Source organism: Carassius gibelio, chromosome A11, assembly GCF_023724105.1.
Source record: "Carassius gibelio isolate Cgi1373 ecotype wild population from Czech Republic chromosome A11, carGib1.2-hapl.c, whole genome shotgun sequence".
NCBI lineage: Eukaryota > Metazoa > Chordata > Actinopteri > Cypriniformes > Cyprinidae > Carassius > Carassius gibelio.
In genome coordinates this window covers 8,037,841-8,055,612 of record NC_068381.1, presented here as the reverse complement: position 1 = coordinate 8,055,612, position 17,772 = coordinate 8,037,841, and the positions used below count along the sequence as shown (strand labels likewise).

General features: G+C 36.3%; 1 protein-coding gene across 11 annotated transcripts in view; it reads left to right on the top strand.

The window, feature by feature from the left end:
- Positions 1-17,772, top strand: part of cacna1ab (calcium channel, voltage-dependent, P/Q type, alpha 1A subunit, b) — a 105,854-nt gene that overhangs the window by 66,493 nt on the left and 21,589 nt on the right. For all 11 annotated transcript variants that reach the window (XM_052609530.1, XM_052609529.1, XM_052609526.1 and 8 more), the window contains 13 exons: positions 3,819-3,918; positions 4,004-4,164; positions 4,296-4,436; positions 4,539-4,740; positions 5,286-5,450; positions 5,531-5,641; positions 5,918-6,001; positions 9,779-9,895; positions 10,052-10,117; positions 10,301-10,392; positions 11,676-11,826; positions 12,003-12,130; positions 14,801-14,897. In XM_052609530.1, the coding sequence (XP_052465490.1) occupies positions 3,819-3,918; positions 4,004-4,164; positions 4,296-4,436; positions 4,539-4,740; positions 5,286-5,450; positions 5,531-5,641; positions 5,918-6,001; positions 9,779-9,895; positions 10,052-10,117; positions 10,301-10,392; positions 11,676-11,826; positions 12,003-12,130; positions 14,801-14,897 (1,615 nt within the window). The remainder of the gene's footprint in view (positions 1-3,818; positions 3,919-4,003; positions 4,165-4,295; positions 4,437-4,538; positions 4,741-5,285; positions 5,451-5,530; positions 5,642-5,917; positions 6,002-9,778; positions 9,896-10,051; positions 10,118-10,300; positions 10,393-11,675; positions 11,827-12,002; positions 12,131-14,800; positions 14,898-17,772) is intronic.

The following is a 17,772-nucleotide window of genomic DNA, read 5'->3' as shown; positions in this document are numbered from 1 at the left end:
CTTCCGAATGGAACGCAGGGACAGTGTGCTGATTCAAGGCTGAAGTTTCGAGAATCTCCCCCTGCATTGAGAGCTGGCCTGGGAGAGGGAGGATTCTCCCCTACAGTAGTGGGTTGTCCTAATCTATAAGTGTGACTAGTTTGAATCATCAGTCATTGATTGGGGAAAGGCCCAGAGTATAAGACCTGCCAAATACCTGGCAAGGGTTAGTGTATAAGAATGATGCAGTCAGAGTCAATACCCAAAAGAGCAGGAGACTCGGGTGTGTGTGTGTGTGTGTGTGTGTGGCAATTGGCATGAGTTATTCACTAATAAAGCAGCAAAATTTGATTAACCGGTCAGCACAGGTTTTGTTTTTATTTATCTTAATTATATACATTTAACAGGGTATATAATATTGTGTATAAAATAATGTCTAAAGTACACACACACACACACACATACACACACAAATATATATATTATGAAAGAAATAATACTTTTATTCAGGAAGGATGCATTACACTGGTCAAAAGAGGCATTTAAGACATTTATGTTGGTACAAAAAAGTTGTATTGAAAAATAACATTTGCATTTTGCAGTTTGAAATATTTATATATATTTTTTTAAATATATTATAGAAAGTTTTTAATTGTAATAATATTTCATAATGTTACTGTTTTAAGTGTATTTTTGATCAGATAAATGGTGAACATATTTGACTTTCAAAAACATTAAAACATCTTACCGACCCCAAACATGTATGTGTGTGTGTGTGTGTGTGTGTGTGTGTGTGTGTGTGTGTGTGTGTGTGTGTGTGTGTATGTGTGTGTGTGTATATATATATATATATCAGCGCATATTGATATCAGTGTACAATACAATCTTGCACCCGGATTAAAAATGTGCATAGGCAACAAATTAAAAACTTTCTAGAGCAGAAATCAGATGTTCCAGTACTCACTATATAACACTACAGTGGTAAGTGCTGATCTTTACTCAGATAATGAGCTTGGTTGTGAAATAAACTGATAGATATGTTCTCATCTCAGATCTGTACACTATTTACTCTTATCAGCCTTTAAACGTTTTAAGGAGTCTGGATTTTAAGAATAACTGATACTTTGCTAAGCCCCTCCCTACTGTCCAACATGTTACACAACAACAGTTTACAGGCAATTTTAATCACATATGCAAAATAGAATATGTGGATAGATTATATCTTTTTGGTTTTTATTGCACAGTTCACAAAAAATGCTGCTTCTGAAATGTCTTATGCATTCCAATGGAACGTTTTGTAAAGCTTGTGTGAGCGAACAAGGGTTACCAATTAGGCAGTGCTTAGCAATGGTCAATTATAATATATATATATATATATATATATATATATATATATATATATATATATATATATATATATATATATATATATATATATATGTCTATAGAATTTTTGAATACATTATTTAAAGACGCATTAAGCAAAGTTTAAATATTGTAACCTATTAGATCACATCACACAAATCACACAAAAGCAATTGTTTTTGAAGACAAATTCAAGCATATTTGTCAGCTGTGATCAAGTTTGCAATAATGTTATTTAACAAGTGTGAAACACTGCTTAGTGCATCTTGAATTTCATTTGACTTGGTCTTTGCTTCCTAATATCTGAACATGGGGCTTTCAACTCTTTTAATCATTCGCTGAGGGTTTTCGTTTTGTTTGTTTGTTTGTTTGTTGTTGTTTGTTTGGTCTTTTTTCTCTGTCTGTCTGTCTCTCATATTGATGTTGTTCCTCTGCCAAGCCACTCCCGGTATCTTGTTTCTTTTTCTGTCTCTCTTTCTCTTTTTCTCTCCGTGTGTGTATCCCTCTCTTTTCTGTCTCTTTCTCTATTCCGGTGTCTGTCTCTGATCCTCTCTTATGTCTACACCTTGGTGATCGACAGGAGCCTCTCTGGGTAAAGTCTCCCCTCCTTATTGTCGCACGGCTACCGTCCAGCTCACGTGATGGCTTCTCTCTCTTTCTTTCTTTTTCCCTTCCCGAACCATTCTTCCTTTGCTCATCTGCTCTGGTTCTCTCCATTCCACTGCTTGTTTTATTCTTCCATGACTTACATTGGTTCAAACAGGTCCATCTGTGAACCTAAATGACTGAACACAGAGTTACAGAAGAGGTCACACTTTTGCACACTGCTTACTGTACTGCACACCTCTCTCTGAGCACAGTCCCGAGCGAGTAATTGATTATCTGTGACCTGGACCTTTTCCAACGCTCCGACTCAATCAATCTGCCATGAGCTGGCCAGTCTTCAGCTGGGACTTGCCTGGAAGTTCATAGTTAAAGACAGCTGTCTTGGCCGCTTGATTGAAGTATCTCTGATTGTGTTTGGGACCTGTGTAAATACTATAAAAAGAAAAGAAAAAAAGAAATAAGTCCGCCATATTCACAAGACTGATCCTAGGTCAATACAGATTCGCTGTCTACACTGGGTGTTTTATGGTGCGAAATTGGACTATCATTAAGTAGAGTAGTCTACTCTAGAAGCTTCAGTTGTGGATTTCATTGACAGTCGTTTTTTTTTGTTTACTACTCCAACCTTCTGTCTAAAATAAAATAGCTTTATTTACATTTTTACCATTAATGCTATTAGCTGTATATTTAAAAAGCCTCATTATTAACCTCAATATTTATATATTTATCTTTTTTGTTTAAATGTTTTTATTCTGAAATGACGCTTGCATTTTTTTATAATGAATCATATTAGTTATATATTTAAATAATCTTATTATTAACCCATTATCAAAAATTATTTATCCAGCATTATTTTTTTCATGTAATTAATTAATTGTTTTATTATTTTTAATTCTCAAATAACCCTTGGAATTGTTGTACTTTATTTAAATAACCTAATTATTGACCCTTTATTTATTTATTTTATTTCATATCTTTTTTCATGTTATTTATTTAATGCCATTTTGTTATTATTATTTATTATTCATATTTATTTTTTGTGAAAATAAAGCATTACTTTATTTTAGTCCTATGCTTTTACCTGATTGGTCCATGTTAGTAAATATTTTGAGATAAGTAACTTTGATGCATCCAGTGTAGACAGACTTAGGCCAATGTGATGCCAAACATTAAGTTCTTCAAAATGGCCAGTTTCTTGAATATCTTCTTGAAAAAATCCAAATGTGCTTTGGAGGCAGGAGGTTTATCAACAGTTCTTTCTTTTTATTTCCTTATTGGTTTGAATGCAATGAAATGTCCTTGTAACTTGTCTTTGTCTCCTGGTTTGAGCTTCCTCAAGTTCTTCTGGGGACAAGATACAGTTGGACTCAAGTCTGCTAACCTTCTGCATCTTAATGAACCCTCAGTCTTGTCATGTTACTTACAATTAACACAAACAGCCTCCATATCCCAGACCTCCATTCCCCTGTCTGCTCTAACACAGCTAAAAACCCAAAAGAAAGAAAGAGGTTTGGCTGGGCATTGCACTGGAAAATGCCTGATAGTTTCCCTGACATACTTACTTGAATGTGTTATGCTTTTGGAATGCCTACAGAAGGTAGACGGAAAACCTACAATGGGTGTGAAATTGTGAAGGCCTTTGAAGACTTGCTTGAAGAAAAACCAAAGATTTTTGATAGTAGACAATCCACAACAAATACATGTAATACATGATAAATACTGCAGTATTAACTGTTGCATGGTGATATCGAAACTATCTTCTACATTAAGAGCAAAAGGAAACCCAAGCTATAATCTAGAATTCATATCTCTGTTTATGTCTCACCATATAGCGTATTGATGTCCTGTTGTTTGTCTCCAATCCACAGGGGGAGCAGTAAGGGGAAAGACATCAGTGTCATCAAATCTCTGAGGGTTCTAAGGGTACTACGTCCCTTGAAGACCATCAAACGTCTTCCCAAACTAAAAGTAAAAGCCACACACAGACCTACACAGCTATGATATCAAACCATCTTGTTTTGTGCTATACTAATTTCATGTCTCTTTCACCCAGGCTGTGTTTGACTGTGTAGTGAACTCTCTGAAGAACGTGTTGAACATCCTCATTGTCTACATGCTGTTCATGTTCATCTTTGCTGTGGTGGCCGTGCAGCTCTTTAAGGGACGATTCTTCTACTGCACCGACGAGTCCAAAGAGTTTGCCCGTGACTGCAGGTAAGGAAAGATGACGTGCAATGAAAAATTGTGAATTTGGCAACATGGTGCACAATAATACATGTATACTTGCCTATCCTTATGAAATAAAAGTCTTTTTGCCGAACTGTGCATGTGTATTTGTGTTTCAGGGGCGAGTATTTGGTGTACGAGCGCGATAACGAGGTCAAATCGCAGAAGCGGGAGTGGAAGAAGTACGATTTCCACTACGACAACGTGCTTTGGGCCCTGCTTACTCTCTTTACTGTGTCCACCGGAGAGGGATGGCCGCAGTGAGTTGACATGTGCTCACAAACATACACCTGTGTGTCATCTCTGGTGGCTTTTTATCTCTCCTTGTATGTCATCGCCTCTTCTTGTCGCTTTTCTTTCAGGGTGTTGAAGCACTCTGTGGACTCTACCTATGAGGACCAGGGCCCGAGCCCGGGGTACCGGATGGAAATGTCCATCTTTTACGTGGTGTACTTCGTTGTCTTCCCCTTCTTCTTCGTAAACATCTTTGTAGCTCTCATCATCATCACTTTCCAGGAGCAAGGAGACAAGATGATGGAGGACTACAGCCTCGAAAAGAACGAGGTACTTGCAAATGTATTCCTATGAGTAAACCAAGAGTAATTCTGACCAAAAGGGAAGGCAGCATCTTATAAATCTTTTATGATATTATCGAAAGTATAATTTGTGAAATTGTCAATTTTATCACAAAATCTAGAAATTAGTAGACTGCTATATATATACATATCATTGAATAATATATTTTTAGGAAATCTGTTCCTTTTAAGGGTTTATATCTCTAAGATAGATGGATAGTATTAATTATAAAAAAATATATATATATATTTAAAAAAAATTGATAGCCAGCATTTAAATGGTTATAGTTCAACAATTTTTTGGAGAAGAAACATAACGAATTATAATTATAGAATAAGAAAACTGAGACTTTTCAAATACATGTGCATAACACTTAAAAATGTGATTCTGGGTTAAAAGCAACTTATTAGTGCTCTCACATTTTTTTATATTTGGAAGTCTACAGTTTTCACTTCTTTCTCCACAGCGACAAACATGCAACGTGATATGCCGGATGCTTCTTTCACTGTTTTCTGTTGTTCTGTGTCTTCTAGAGAGCCTGTATTGATTTTGCTATAAATGCCAAACCTCTAACTCGCCACATGCCTCAGAACAAGCAAAGCTTTCAATACCGAATGTGGCAGTTTGTGGTCTCGCCTCCATTTGAGTACAGTATCATGTCTCTTATTGCGCTCAACACCATAGTCCTTATGATGAAGGTACAAGCTTCTTCCTCCCTCGGCATCAGTAATGTCCTTGTGCATCCGTCAGGGTCTGATTTTTCTTTGTGCATTTCCAGTACCATGGGGCCCCTCCGACGTATGATGCAGTCCTGAAGAACCTGAATATAGTGTTCACCATACTGTTCTTCATGGAGTGTGTTCTGAAAATCATTGCATTTGGTGTCCGAGTAAGTCCTTCTAATCTCATCCTAAAGATATCACCTATTATTAATTCATTCATCCTGTTACTTATTTAGACCTGAGATTTTTCTTTTAACCCATTTAGAAAAACGGGTTTAGAAAAAAAAACAGCTTTCTAATGCACTTGTCTGCCTGTCTCCATGGTTACAGCCATTTGATTGGTTAAACTATTTTTAATAGTCTTTTCAGTGCTGGATTGGGTGATCTACCCGAGAACTCTGAGATGATTGGTTAACACACACTCTCCTTTTGTTTCTCTGCAGAATTATTTCCGAGACGCTTGGAATATTTTTGATTTTGTTTCCGTTATCGGCAGCATCACTGATATTTTAGTGACAGAGCTTTGGGTAAGTGCACTTTTATACAAGTATAGAAAGCTAATACAGATTGAATCTTGATTCATGTTGGAACTGATTCGCTAGATGTGACTATATCCGCTTGTTAATAAATATGCATTATAATCCCGGTAAATGCATCTCTTACAATCACTTCCCTTTTTTAGGGACAGTAAAACGTTTCGTTCTCACACACATAAATCCTTAAGTACTTCATGTATAGCATGTGTTTTGCATATCATCCTTTTGCAGAATTTTATATGATGTTTAATAAGGAAGGTTTGATTGCAACAGTTCCAAAAGTTATGTGCTAAAAATGACGGTCTGTTTGAATATTTACCCTTTCAGTCCTCCACATCATGTGTTCATTCTATTGCTAAGTGTTGTGTGTATTTGTACTGATTTGTGTTTGTAAATGTCAGTGTTTGAGTATGTATTTGTGCTTGTGTCGTCTCCTGTCTGTGCCTTTAGGTGCTCTGTCTGTAAAAATTTACTCTGATGTGTTACACTGAAGTTTTTGGGCTCTCCCAGTGGTCACACGTTACATGATGTGGATTGTTATACCATATAACTTTCCATATAAACTATATAATCAGTTCTAATTTATAGTTATAAGCAGCATTCATTTGGTTTTTTTACTTTTTTTTATAATCGAGTTCAACATTATATATATATATATATATATATATATATATATATATATATATATTATATATATATAATTATTAGTAGATGCACTATACTTTATTTAGAAAGTGACCGATAATTTGTGACCAGTATTTCATAAGTAGATTGATTTCTCCTCTCTAAACTGTTTCACAATGGCATTCTCTCATCTCCGCTGCTGCTATATGAATATCACTTATCAGAACACTACAGAGACCACATAGAATATAGATTAACATGCCAGAGGTAGAGCTGCATTTCCACCAAATAAAAGCAAACTATCTGTACCATATTGAATTGCATAGCATCATATTTTTTTCATTGTAACATATTGCATTGAATTGCATAGTGTTGAGTCGAATTGAAAATGGAGTGCACTGCATCGTAATGTATTACATCACATTAGTAGCTGCTTCATATGCATCTTTAATGTATCATATCGTTGGCTATGCATTGCGATGTGCACTACATCGGCCTCAGTTATGAGAGATGCACACTAATATATATATAGTGCCCTACACTAATATTGGCACCCTTTTGGAAATATGAGCAAAAGCAGCTGTGAAAATAAATCTGCATTGTTTATCCTTTTGATTCTTCATTCAAAAAATTCAAAATATTTTAACCTTTCATTGAAGTAAAAAAATTAAAGGTGGGGGGGGGGGTCTCATTATGAAATAAATGTTTTTGTCTAGTTCACTGCAGCCACAATTAATGGCACTCAATTATTGAAACATCCTTTTCCCAAGATAGCAGCTCTGAGTTTTCTCATATAATGCATTATGAGTTTGGAGAACATCAGAGACCATTCCCTTATACAGAGGGCCCTATTTTAACGATTTTAAGTGCATGGTATAAAGCGGACGGTGCAGGTGCACTCAGGACATGTCCGAATCCACTTTTGCTAGTTTAAGGATGGGAAAACCATCGGCATGCCCGGGCACATGGTCTAAATGGGTTGTCCCTATTCTCTTAATGAGTATTGGGTGTTTTTTGGGTGTAACATGCAATAAACCAAACAGAGTCTCATCTCCCATTCCCTTTAAGAGCCAGTTGTGCTCGTGCCATGACGGATTTGCTGTTTACAGGATTTGCCTATTCTAACGTGGTCTTTAAATAACATAGAAAAAACATTGTGCCAGACTTTAGACCAGGTTTGAGTTGGTCTATGTGTAGTCTATTTTCAGTTCCTCAAAATAGCAACGCGCCAACAATGCTTCTGAACACACCCTCGTTTTCAGACCATCACACCCCTGAGCGCACAAATGGGCACAAATGCATTTGCTCTTTAAACCACATGGCACATATGGTTTATATATATATACATATACATACATATATATATATATATATATATATATATATATATATATATATATATATATATATATATGTATTCAAAGTAAAGTAATATTCAGTTTGGCCACTGGAACAGCCTGCTTAGTGAATCAGTACCCACCATATCTGTGTGTGATTAATCAGCCTGTTGACTGTATCCATAACGACTTATTCCTGTTTTATCTTTTTACATGCTTTCTTTGTTCCTCTGATTTGTTGGCGATAAACCCATCCAATCCAAAACAAACAAAAAAATGCACTATGAAACTCTCATATCTTCCATCTCATGTATACATATCCAATCCCCTCACACACTCACTATACATGTATGCATCCATCTACTGCCACAACACATAGAATGCGGTTGGTTTGTAATTTTCTCTAGGCTTCTAATGCATCCATTACCCAAAATGCCTCGCTTTTTCCTCCTCACTTTCCTCAGTGCATGTGCTTCCAGTATGATGACCCATGACCCCAAAGACACTTGACAATTTGACAACTGCTTATGTTAATGCTAATATACTCTATAAGCAATTAAAAACACTAGGACTAGGTGGTATAATGGTAAAAAAAAAAAAAATTACTGTATTGTGTATATATACTGTTAGAATGATCTAAAATGACTTATGTATGCATTTGGTCATACCACCCACCCTAATACAAGCACATATATGTATACAAGGGCCAATACTGTATGTAATACATTAAAGTAACTTCACCAACATTAACAGAGTTTCTGAATGTAATCACAAGAGATTCAGATAAAGTTCAACAGCTGACTCTTGCTCTTATCGATCTGTAGTTCTAATCTACCTTGTTACCCATAGACCAATGAGAGCACTATTTTTGTTTTTGCACGGGTAGTCACAGACGTTGTCATGTCATCACTGAATGCCATGCACTTTAGCAAAAGCTGCATGATGACTCTTTTTCTTTCATTACCTTATCTTTTCTTGATTCATCTGCCTGTTCTGTACTACTGTAGTTCCTCATCTGTATGGAAGAGGGCGCTACAGCTCACTCATTGAAATATGTGTATGCTGGAATGGGGGATTGATCCTCAATATCCTGTCCACACAGTTGGGAAGATTTATTATTTATTTTACCAGGGTTTATTTAGAGTGATTATGTCAAATGTGCTTAAAATACCATATTGAAATTTTGTGTTTTGGGCCAAGCACTTCTAAAAGTTGGCATGAACTATGTGTGGATTGGACCATTGAGAATTACTTCGAAACACATGCAATCCCCACTGGCTAATGTTGTCTGCATTCTACTCCATATGCCTGTATTGCTAAACATTACAGTGCTGCTTCCATTCTGTGCCTTGCCTGTCTCAACAGATCAGTGCATTTGATTAAAAAAAAAAGGTTTATGATTTAAAATATGATTGGATGTTGACTGTTACAATACATTGATTGTTTTAATTGAGCCCCTCCTGAATTAATCTGGTCCTTTTTGCCATTATTATAATTTTTTAGTTTCAATCCCATTTTAAGTTTATTTTGTACATTGTGTATTATATACGTTTAGAAAGAAAATGTTTTTATACTTTTATGTATTACATTGACCCACTTTCTCTAGAAATTATTATTTTATTATTTTATTTTTTTTAAATGGATTTATCATCATTGAGTAAACTGATTGTGATTTTTTCTCTAATATATCTTCTTTTTTTTCTTACACTGACTCTCTCTTTCACATGCTGTCTCTCTTGGACTCTTTTCTTCGGGAACATTCTCCTCTGTCTCCATTGCTACATATGTCTCAATCTAATCTCCCTAGGATAACTTCATAAACCTGAGTTTTCTGAGACTCTTCCGAGCAGCACGTCTCATTAAGCTCTTGAGGCAGGGCGAGACCATTCGCATTCTACTTTGGACCTTCGTTCAATCATTTAAGGTGCAAAAAGTCTTACCTAAATGCCTACAGATTTGTAAATTTTATAGAAGCAACGTGACAATGCAGTCAACCTTTTCAAGGTGTAAAATTTGACAACCTTTAAAATTCTACCTAATTTCTTCCTGCTTTCATGCTTTTTCTGTTTACTATTTACAGGCTCTGCCGTATGTGTGCCTGCTCATTGCAATTCTGTTCTTCATCTATGCCATCATTGGAATGCAGGTAACAGTTGTTCTGTTTGAAATGACTGTTGGTCACTGTTGGTTTTTGAAAAACTAAATAAAGCAAAATTAACCTAAATATGCATCCATCAACACATTGGTAAATGGCATAAGGTTGCTGAGATTTTACATCTGTGAGATCAGTGATGTGTTCAGTAGTTTTATATTTTCTCTGTGACTCTAGTTGTTTGGGAACTTGGCGCTGGAGGAAGATAGTGCGATCAATGAACACAATAACTTCAGAACCTTCATTATGGCCCTGATGCTACTCTTCAGGTCAGTCCAGTGGTATTTTAGTATATATTCTATAAAAATATTAATAATATTTATAAAAATCTTCTATAATTTTTTTTTTTCATTTTCATTTTAGCAAAGTTTTAGTTATTTTGTCTTGTGCTTTTGTCATTTGTATTATTTTTTACTTTTCTATTTACCTTTAATTTGTTTTTTGTTGTTGTTATTTTTATTTTAGGTTAAGTTTTAGTAATTTTAGTAGTTCAAATTAAACATTTAAGTAGCAAAAAATATATATATTTTTTTAAATTTTGCAGTTAAACTTTAATTTTTAGCTTAAGATATAGTCATTTTGTTATGTGCTTTAAAAAAAATCATTTATTTATATTTCAGTTTCAATTAGGGCTGTGCAAAAAATCGAATGCGATTTTCATGCACATCTCATCAGTAAAGATGCTCCTGTAATTAGAAGTATATCTCCAGCACGTGCGTTCAGATCATGGTTGACAGGTTTTCACAACAAATCCTGCCCATTTGCTTCTCAAAACTAGTCCAAAACTAGCCCAATCGCGTTTCCAGGAGGTTCCCCTATAAAAAATTGCTTTCCGGGGTTAAAATTTAAGTTTTATGGCATGGTTGCCTTGGTAAAATTTGCATTTTAGGGGCTAAATATCACGTTTATTGGTATTGTCGCTTCGACCTGCCGACATGAAAAACAACCACAGACTTGGAAACATTGGTTGGCATTTACTACACAGAGCCGTAATTCACTGACAATCTACACAAAATCGATTTTTAAATTGGTTGCGATTCTTGTGATTTTGTGTTAGTTGTCGGTAGACTACGGCTCTGTGTAGTAACAGCCACTCCACCTGAACCAGTGTTGCCAAGTCTGCGGTTGTTTTTCATGTCCGCGGTTCGAAGCAACCCCAATACCAATAACGTGATATTTAGCCCCAAAAACTGTATATTTTAACCCTGGGAAGCAATTTTTTTTTTATCTGGGAACCTCCTGGAATCGCGATTAGTTTTGGACTATTTTTGAGAATCAACAGGGCAGGATTTGTTGTGAAAACCTGGCAACCCTGATCTGAACACACGTGCTGGAGATAATACTTCAAATTAAAGGAGCGTCTTTACTGATGAGATGAGCGTGTTCGCATTCGATTTTTTGCACAGCCCTAGTTTCAATAATAATTTATTTGATTTGATTTATTTTTTCTGCACACACATATATATATATATATATATATATATATAAGCTTTGTTTCAGTAAACTAAAAACAATTTTTAAAGTACCATATGTTTGTGTGTTTTGGTAACAGGAGTGCCACAGGTGAGGCATGGCATGAGATCATGCTGGCGTGTCTCGGAGGAATGGAGTGTGATGAAAACTCTAGGAACGAGGGGCCAGAGTGCGGCAGCAACTTTGCTTATGCCTACTTTGTCTCTTTCATCTTCCTCTGTTCTTTCCTGGTGAGAACAGCCTCCACATGTTTCTTTTCACCTTCCTTTACCTTTAATCCCACTTTTTTACACTTCCCCTTTTCTCTCAGAGATGCATCTCTTCTTTATTTATTTTGCTTCAAACAGTGAATAATAAATTCAGTATGTTTCTGAGCATGCATTTTGGGGTTTGTATTTGTGTTTAGATGCTGAATCTCTTTGTCGCTGTCATCATGGATAACTTTGAGTACCTGACCAGGGATTCCTCCATTCTGGGTCCACATCATTTGGATGAGTATGTCAGGATTTGGGCAGAGTACGACCCAGCAGCCTGGTGAGTTAAACGCACATCTTTTACAAATGCTTTTTCTCACACACTTAAACACACATAACCATACATTTTTAAAGACTCTCTTATTCTTTTAGGCACACATGCAACCATTGATTTTTACCTTGAAATTGTAAAATGGGAAACCTACATCACTTAATACTAACAGTTTTAAAAAAGGGAAACATGCTCACAGCAAGCTAACAAACACTGTAACATTCCAAAGATTCTTTATTTTTACAACAGATATTTTTGTGCACACAAACTAACTCAAACCAATCATTCCTCTCCATAGCTGCTGGCCCAAACCTTTAAGGTCTTTTGTTACTGAAAACATCCACAGAACATCCCATAATGATGTCCAAGGTCATTTAAGATAAGACCAAGTCAAAGATTTCAAAATCTCCAAAAGCCCAGTGTTATATCCCTCATATCCAATCAGATGTGACATCTGTAGTCTGATTTGATTTCATTCAAATGAGCCCAATTGTACCAACTCCACAAACTCTGTCTGCCCAGTCAGTAGTGTATCCCGTTTCCCTCTGTCCTGGTGCTTGCCTCATCCTCGAGTGCTGTTCTGCAGGAGCCCATGGAGTTGGTCTGAATGAAGGCATTCCTTACCCCAGCCCTGAGAGAGCCCATTTATCCTGTTGACAATCCAAATCTGGTGATGATGATTCAGCAAAAGAAGGTTTAAGGTTTGAATTAGGGTTGTGCACCATTCAGAATATAGTTTCCCAGATCAGTTCCTAAATTTGAGTTAGGGTACGAAACAAGATGTAGAATTGCAATTTGAATCTGAATGTGAATCAGTAGAACTTAAATTAATAAAAAAAAAATAATAATAAAAAATCATATACCGTATTTTCCGTATAAGTCACACCTTTTTTCATAGTTTGGCTGGTCCTGCGACTTATAGTCGGGTGCGACTTATTTATCAAAATTAATTTGACATGAACCAAGAGAAATTAACTAAGAGAAATTAACCAAAAGACAACACTACCGTCTACAGCCTCTAGAGGGCGCACTATGCGGCTTAGTGCTCCTGTAGTCTACACTGAAAATATAGAGCGCCCTCTTGCGGCTGTAGATGGTAATGTTTTCTAAACAAAATACGACTTATAGTCTAGTGCGACTTATATATGTTTTTTTCCTCATCATGACGTATTTTTGGACTGATGCGACTTATACTCAGGTGTGACTTATATTCCGAAAAATACGGTAACTACAAGCAATATTTAAGTTTATTGGCCTGATGGATTAATGGATGGATGGCCATCTATAGACATATTGATTTATTATTAATATACAATATATTTCATTATATTTAAGAGATTAACTTTTGTAAACCAAGATGGAAAGATATTTAATTTCCCAGAATGGATTGCCTGCATTAAATTTCTTTCAATTACAATCCAGTACCTCTTCCTGTCATTTAAATTAAAATGTCAGTTCATCTTTCTGCGGAATGTGGCTAATTCAATTCAAATTCAAACTTATGAATTTAAAAGGGAATCTTTTTTTTCAATTCTGAATTTTGCATAATCCTGATTTAAACTACTTTCATTCAAAGAGTCAGAAAGAAGGAAAGATATAATTTGTAACATATTTTAACAAAAATAACTTTTATATTTATATAGAAAGAAACATCTGCTTAACACACACACACACAAAAGTGTATAAAAAAAACAGCAAGAAACCGAGAAAGTGATATAAATGAGCATAACCAAGAGAGCTGAACATGAGACCCTGTGCATGGCAGATTCTGACTTCACAATGACTTAATTCTCCCATCTTTATGGCTCGGGTGTGCATGGCAAACATCTTCACAGACAAGCTGTCGCAGCTTATATCTGTACTTGCCACTGCATACAAACGTTAACAAAATACACCTCATGTATTTTGACTGGTAAAGACCACGTAGCTGTCACTGTATGCAGTTCAATTAAGTCATTGGACTCGCCAAAATGAGAGAGCCTCTCATGTGCACGGTCATATCGGTGGATTTGTTCCCTCTGCACCGTGATGTGGGGAGAATTCAGAACAACACTAAAGATCATTCAGGGACAGCTTCACCATTTTTTATTTTGTACTCAAAATTTGATGTAGTTATTTCATTCACATGCATAGATGGGGTTCATTTCACGGAATTTGGCATGCATTAAAATCTTAATTAAAGGCTTCAGTAACACTCACATACGTTGAAATTTATCCAAGGCAATAGTCCCTTTTCAAATGTTTAGGTTTGGATTGTAGAAGGGAACTAGAGCAAGAAACATTTATTTAGAGGTGCATAAGCAGTTATTTCTAATGTTCATAACATTAATGTATTTAATATTTTTTATAATTGTATTTATAAAATGTGTTTGGTTTCGATTATTCTTCATCACAGTCTCCTGAAAAGGGTCCATTGCTGGAAGATTCCAGTCTTTGATCTGAACATATTTTTTAGCTTAAAATCGGTTGGGCTGTCCTTTGAATGATCTGGTTTTCTATCGGTTTGAGGCAATGGGTTTGGTCTGTGATTTGTCAATGGATATGTGTGCTTTTATTCTCTTGTTCTTTGTGCTCCTCTTCTTGTTTCTCTTATTTCCTCTCTACCTCCTCTCTGGCTCTCTTTCTTCTCTCTCTTCCTGTGTGTGCCCCCTCTCTAACCTCCCTGTATTCTTCTTGCAGCGGGCGCATTCATTATAAGGATATGTACAGTTTATTGCGGGTTATCGACCCCCCGCTGGGCTTAGGCAAGAAATGTCCTCATAGGGTGGCCTGCAAGGTTTGGATCCTACTAAACAAAAAACTTAAGCACCTGCTCGCATTGAAGACTGGAATGAATGTTGCTTTTCTTTTTCTTTTTCAGTTCATTTTTACTCTTCTCCACAGTTTTTCTTCTTTTTACTTGAAATTCATTTTTGTTATTTTATTCGCCATCTCTATATGCATTCTGATATGAGAAATGAGAATGTGCGGGACAATGCAGACACCTTTTTAGAAGCATGACATGCACTGCCAGTGACAGACACGTCTGTATGAATCTCTCTGTGGAATGAATCACTTTTAACAGCCAAAAAAAAAAAAAGAAAGAAAGAAAGAAAAAAAAAAGAAACAAACGAATGAATCAGTCATTTTTTTTTTTTTTTTTACTTTCTGCTTGCTGTTGAACCATGCCTTGGCAAACTGGGTGTAACAGTGTGCATTGTTCTTGTTTGGGGACGAAGTGAGGGTTGGGGATCAGAGGACTGCATTGACGTGACTACCATAGTTCACCACCAAGCAGCGGAGCTTTTCTTTGCCTGTTTGAAGCCCCACTGCAGTTCTATGGGACCATCCCACGATCGCATAGAACAGTGTTTTTACTAGAACTAAAAACCAGCTTCCCCTCCTCCTGTTTAACCTCCAGCCAATCAAGAGCGCTCACGCTCTCAAAACCCCGCCCCTCGCCCAGACCAAAACAATAACCTATGTGTCTTTGTTTTTCCTTCTTGTCGTTCTTATTTCCTCCTCCTTCCTCCTTTTTTGGTTTAAATCCCACCATCCTCTGGTTTGTGCCATGATGTCCACCCCCTCCCCCTCCCCTCTCCATTGTTTCTCTTCTTGTCTGTTGTTTTATTCGTTCGTCGTCCTCCTCCTATTTTTTTTCCCACGTTCTCCTCGTTTAATTTCTGGGGGTCTCACCCCTCCCCTTCCCTCCCACTCCCTGTTACAGTGGCAGGATCAGTTACAGTGATATGTATGAGATGCTCAGGCACATGTGTCCTCCGCTAGGCCTGGGGAAGAGGTGCCCAGCTCGGGTCGCCTACAAGGTTAGCGGCGGCAGCCCGTCGTGGGTGCGCCACAGCCAATCAAAGCTGTCCGTTTTTTTTCTGTTAGTGTTGGTGTTGGTGAGCTGCTGTATCTTTCCTTTTATATTGTGGGGTACCGTTGAAGGTGTTAGCCAGCTGACACATACCCGTACGCATACATCCACTGGAGAGCGGGAACGGAGGGTACCTTCTCAGCCCTTCTGCACCGTACTCAAATGTTCACTCACATACAGATGTAAAGGATTTTGTTGCAAATATAAAAGGAACTTGTAATTTTGCATTCTTATTCTTAGCGATTAGGAGTTACTAAATTATATATTTTTTCAAATCAACATGAAATCAGATTGGACCCTTTTTTTCACCCTTACCTGTTCTTATTCATTGGCACAGTGTATTTCAGAAAAAGTTTGTCTTTATATTCATTCATCAATTTTTTTTTTTAAGTAGCCCCACCTCTGCATCAACTTTTGAAACTTAATCCTAGTGAATTCAAGTCACCTTCTACCATTGTTCTTACAATATTACTAATATTACATTTTAGAAAGTTAAGTGGGTTGAGAATACTATTTCATGTTGACTCTAACTAGAAAACAAGGAATCTTGTGTGATTTCCACTGTATGTTTTCAATGTTAATGGCAGGAATGGAACCTAATTGTAAATACAAATGTAGACACAAATATATATGTGTGCGTGTACAGAAGGACTGGGAAGAATCACGTGCCTTTGGTCCTCTGCATCTCTCCCTCCAGTGGATGATTCCTAAAGTCTTCAGATATTCATTTTCTATGATTTCAACTGTTGACACTTTCGTAAGGTTCAGCTAGTGCAATCACGTAGTGTTCAGAAGTCTTTAGATCCACTTTGTCCTTTTGATTTTTTTTTCCGGCAAATCCACTAGAATCACGGATAAGCTTTTCCCACCTGTCCTTCGTTTGATTCTGTCAATGCAGTTCTGACCTGTTTCCGTTCCCCTCTCTCTTTCTCTCTTACTGTCTCTCGCTCTATCTCTACTTTTCCCCACATTCTTTGGGTTTGCATTTTCAGCCACTACATTTCTTCATCCCTGCACAAAAATTCCTCCTCTTTTTTTTTTCTCTTGCTCTCTCCCTCTTTCACTTCCTGTCTTCCTCTCCCTATCTATCTTGCATTTCTTCACCTTTAATCAGCATGCTTCTTAGTTATGTAAGTAGTAGAAATCTAAATGCATCCTTGTGTGAAAAATTACATCCAGCCATTGCACATGTCACGTTCATCAGGGTAGCTGGCATGCTTAGTTTGAGGTGAATGAAAAGGTGAATGTTTTTTCATATGAAATATCATGTGTCACTGTCATTTTGCAGGTGGATGCTGTTATAAATATCCCATAATATATATATTTTTAATCTATTTTATACTCTACATAGGTGTTTTAGGTTTTCATGATTATACTGTGTCCAAAACCGAGGATTTGTTCCCACAACTTTCATCAGTTTCTGTATAGTGAATTTCAAATACACCACCATTCAAAGTTAGAAGTTTTAATGATTTTCTCTTATGCTCACAAAGGCTGCATTTATTGGATCAAATATACTGTAAAAAAAAAATAATAATAATAATATTGTAAAATATCATTACAGTTTAAAATAACTTTTCTATAACAATATATTTTATAATATATTTGAAATGAAAAAATAATGGCAAAGTTGAATTTTCAGCAGTCATTATTCCAGTCTCCAGTGTCAGAAGATCCTTCAGCACTTGTTCTAATATGCTGAAGTCTTTGATTAATTGAAAGTTCTAAAGATTGTCTAATTTATAGATTTATAAACATTAAAATGAACATTATAAATGTATTCAGCATCACTTTT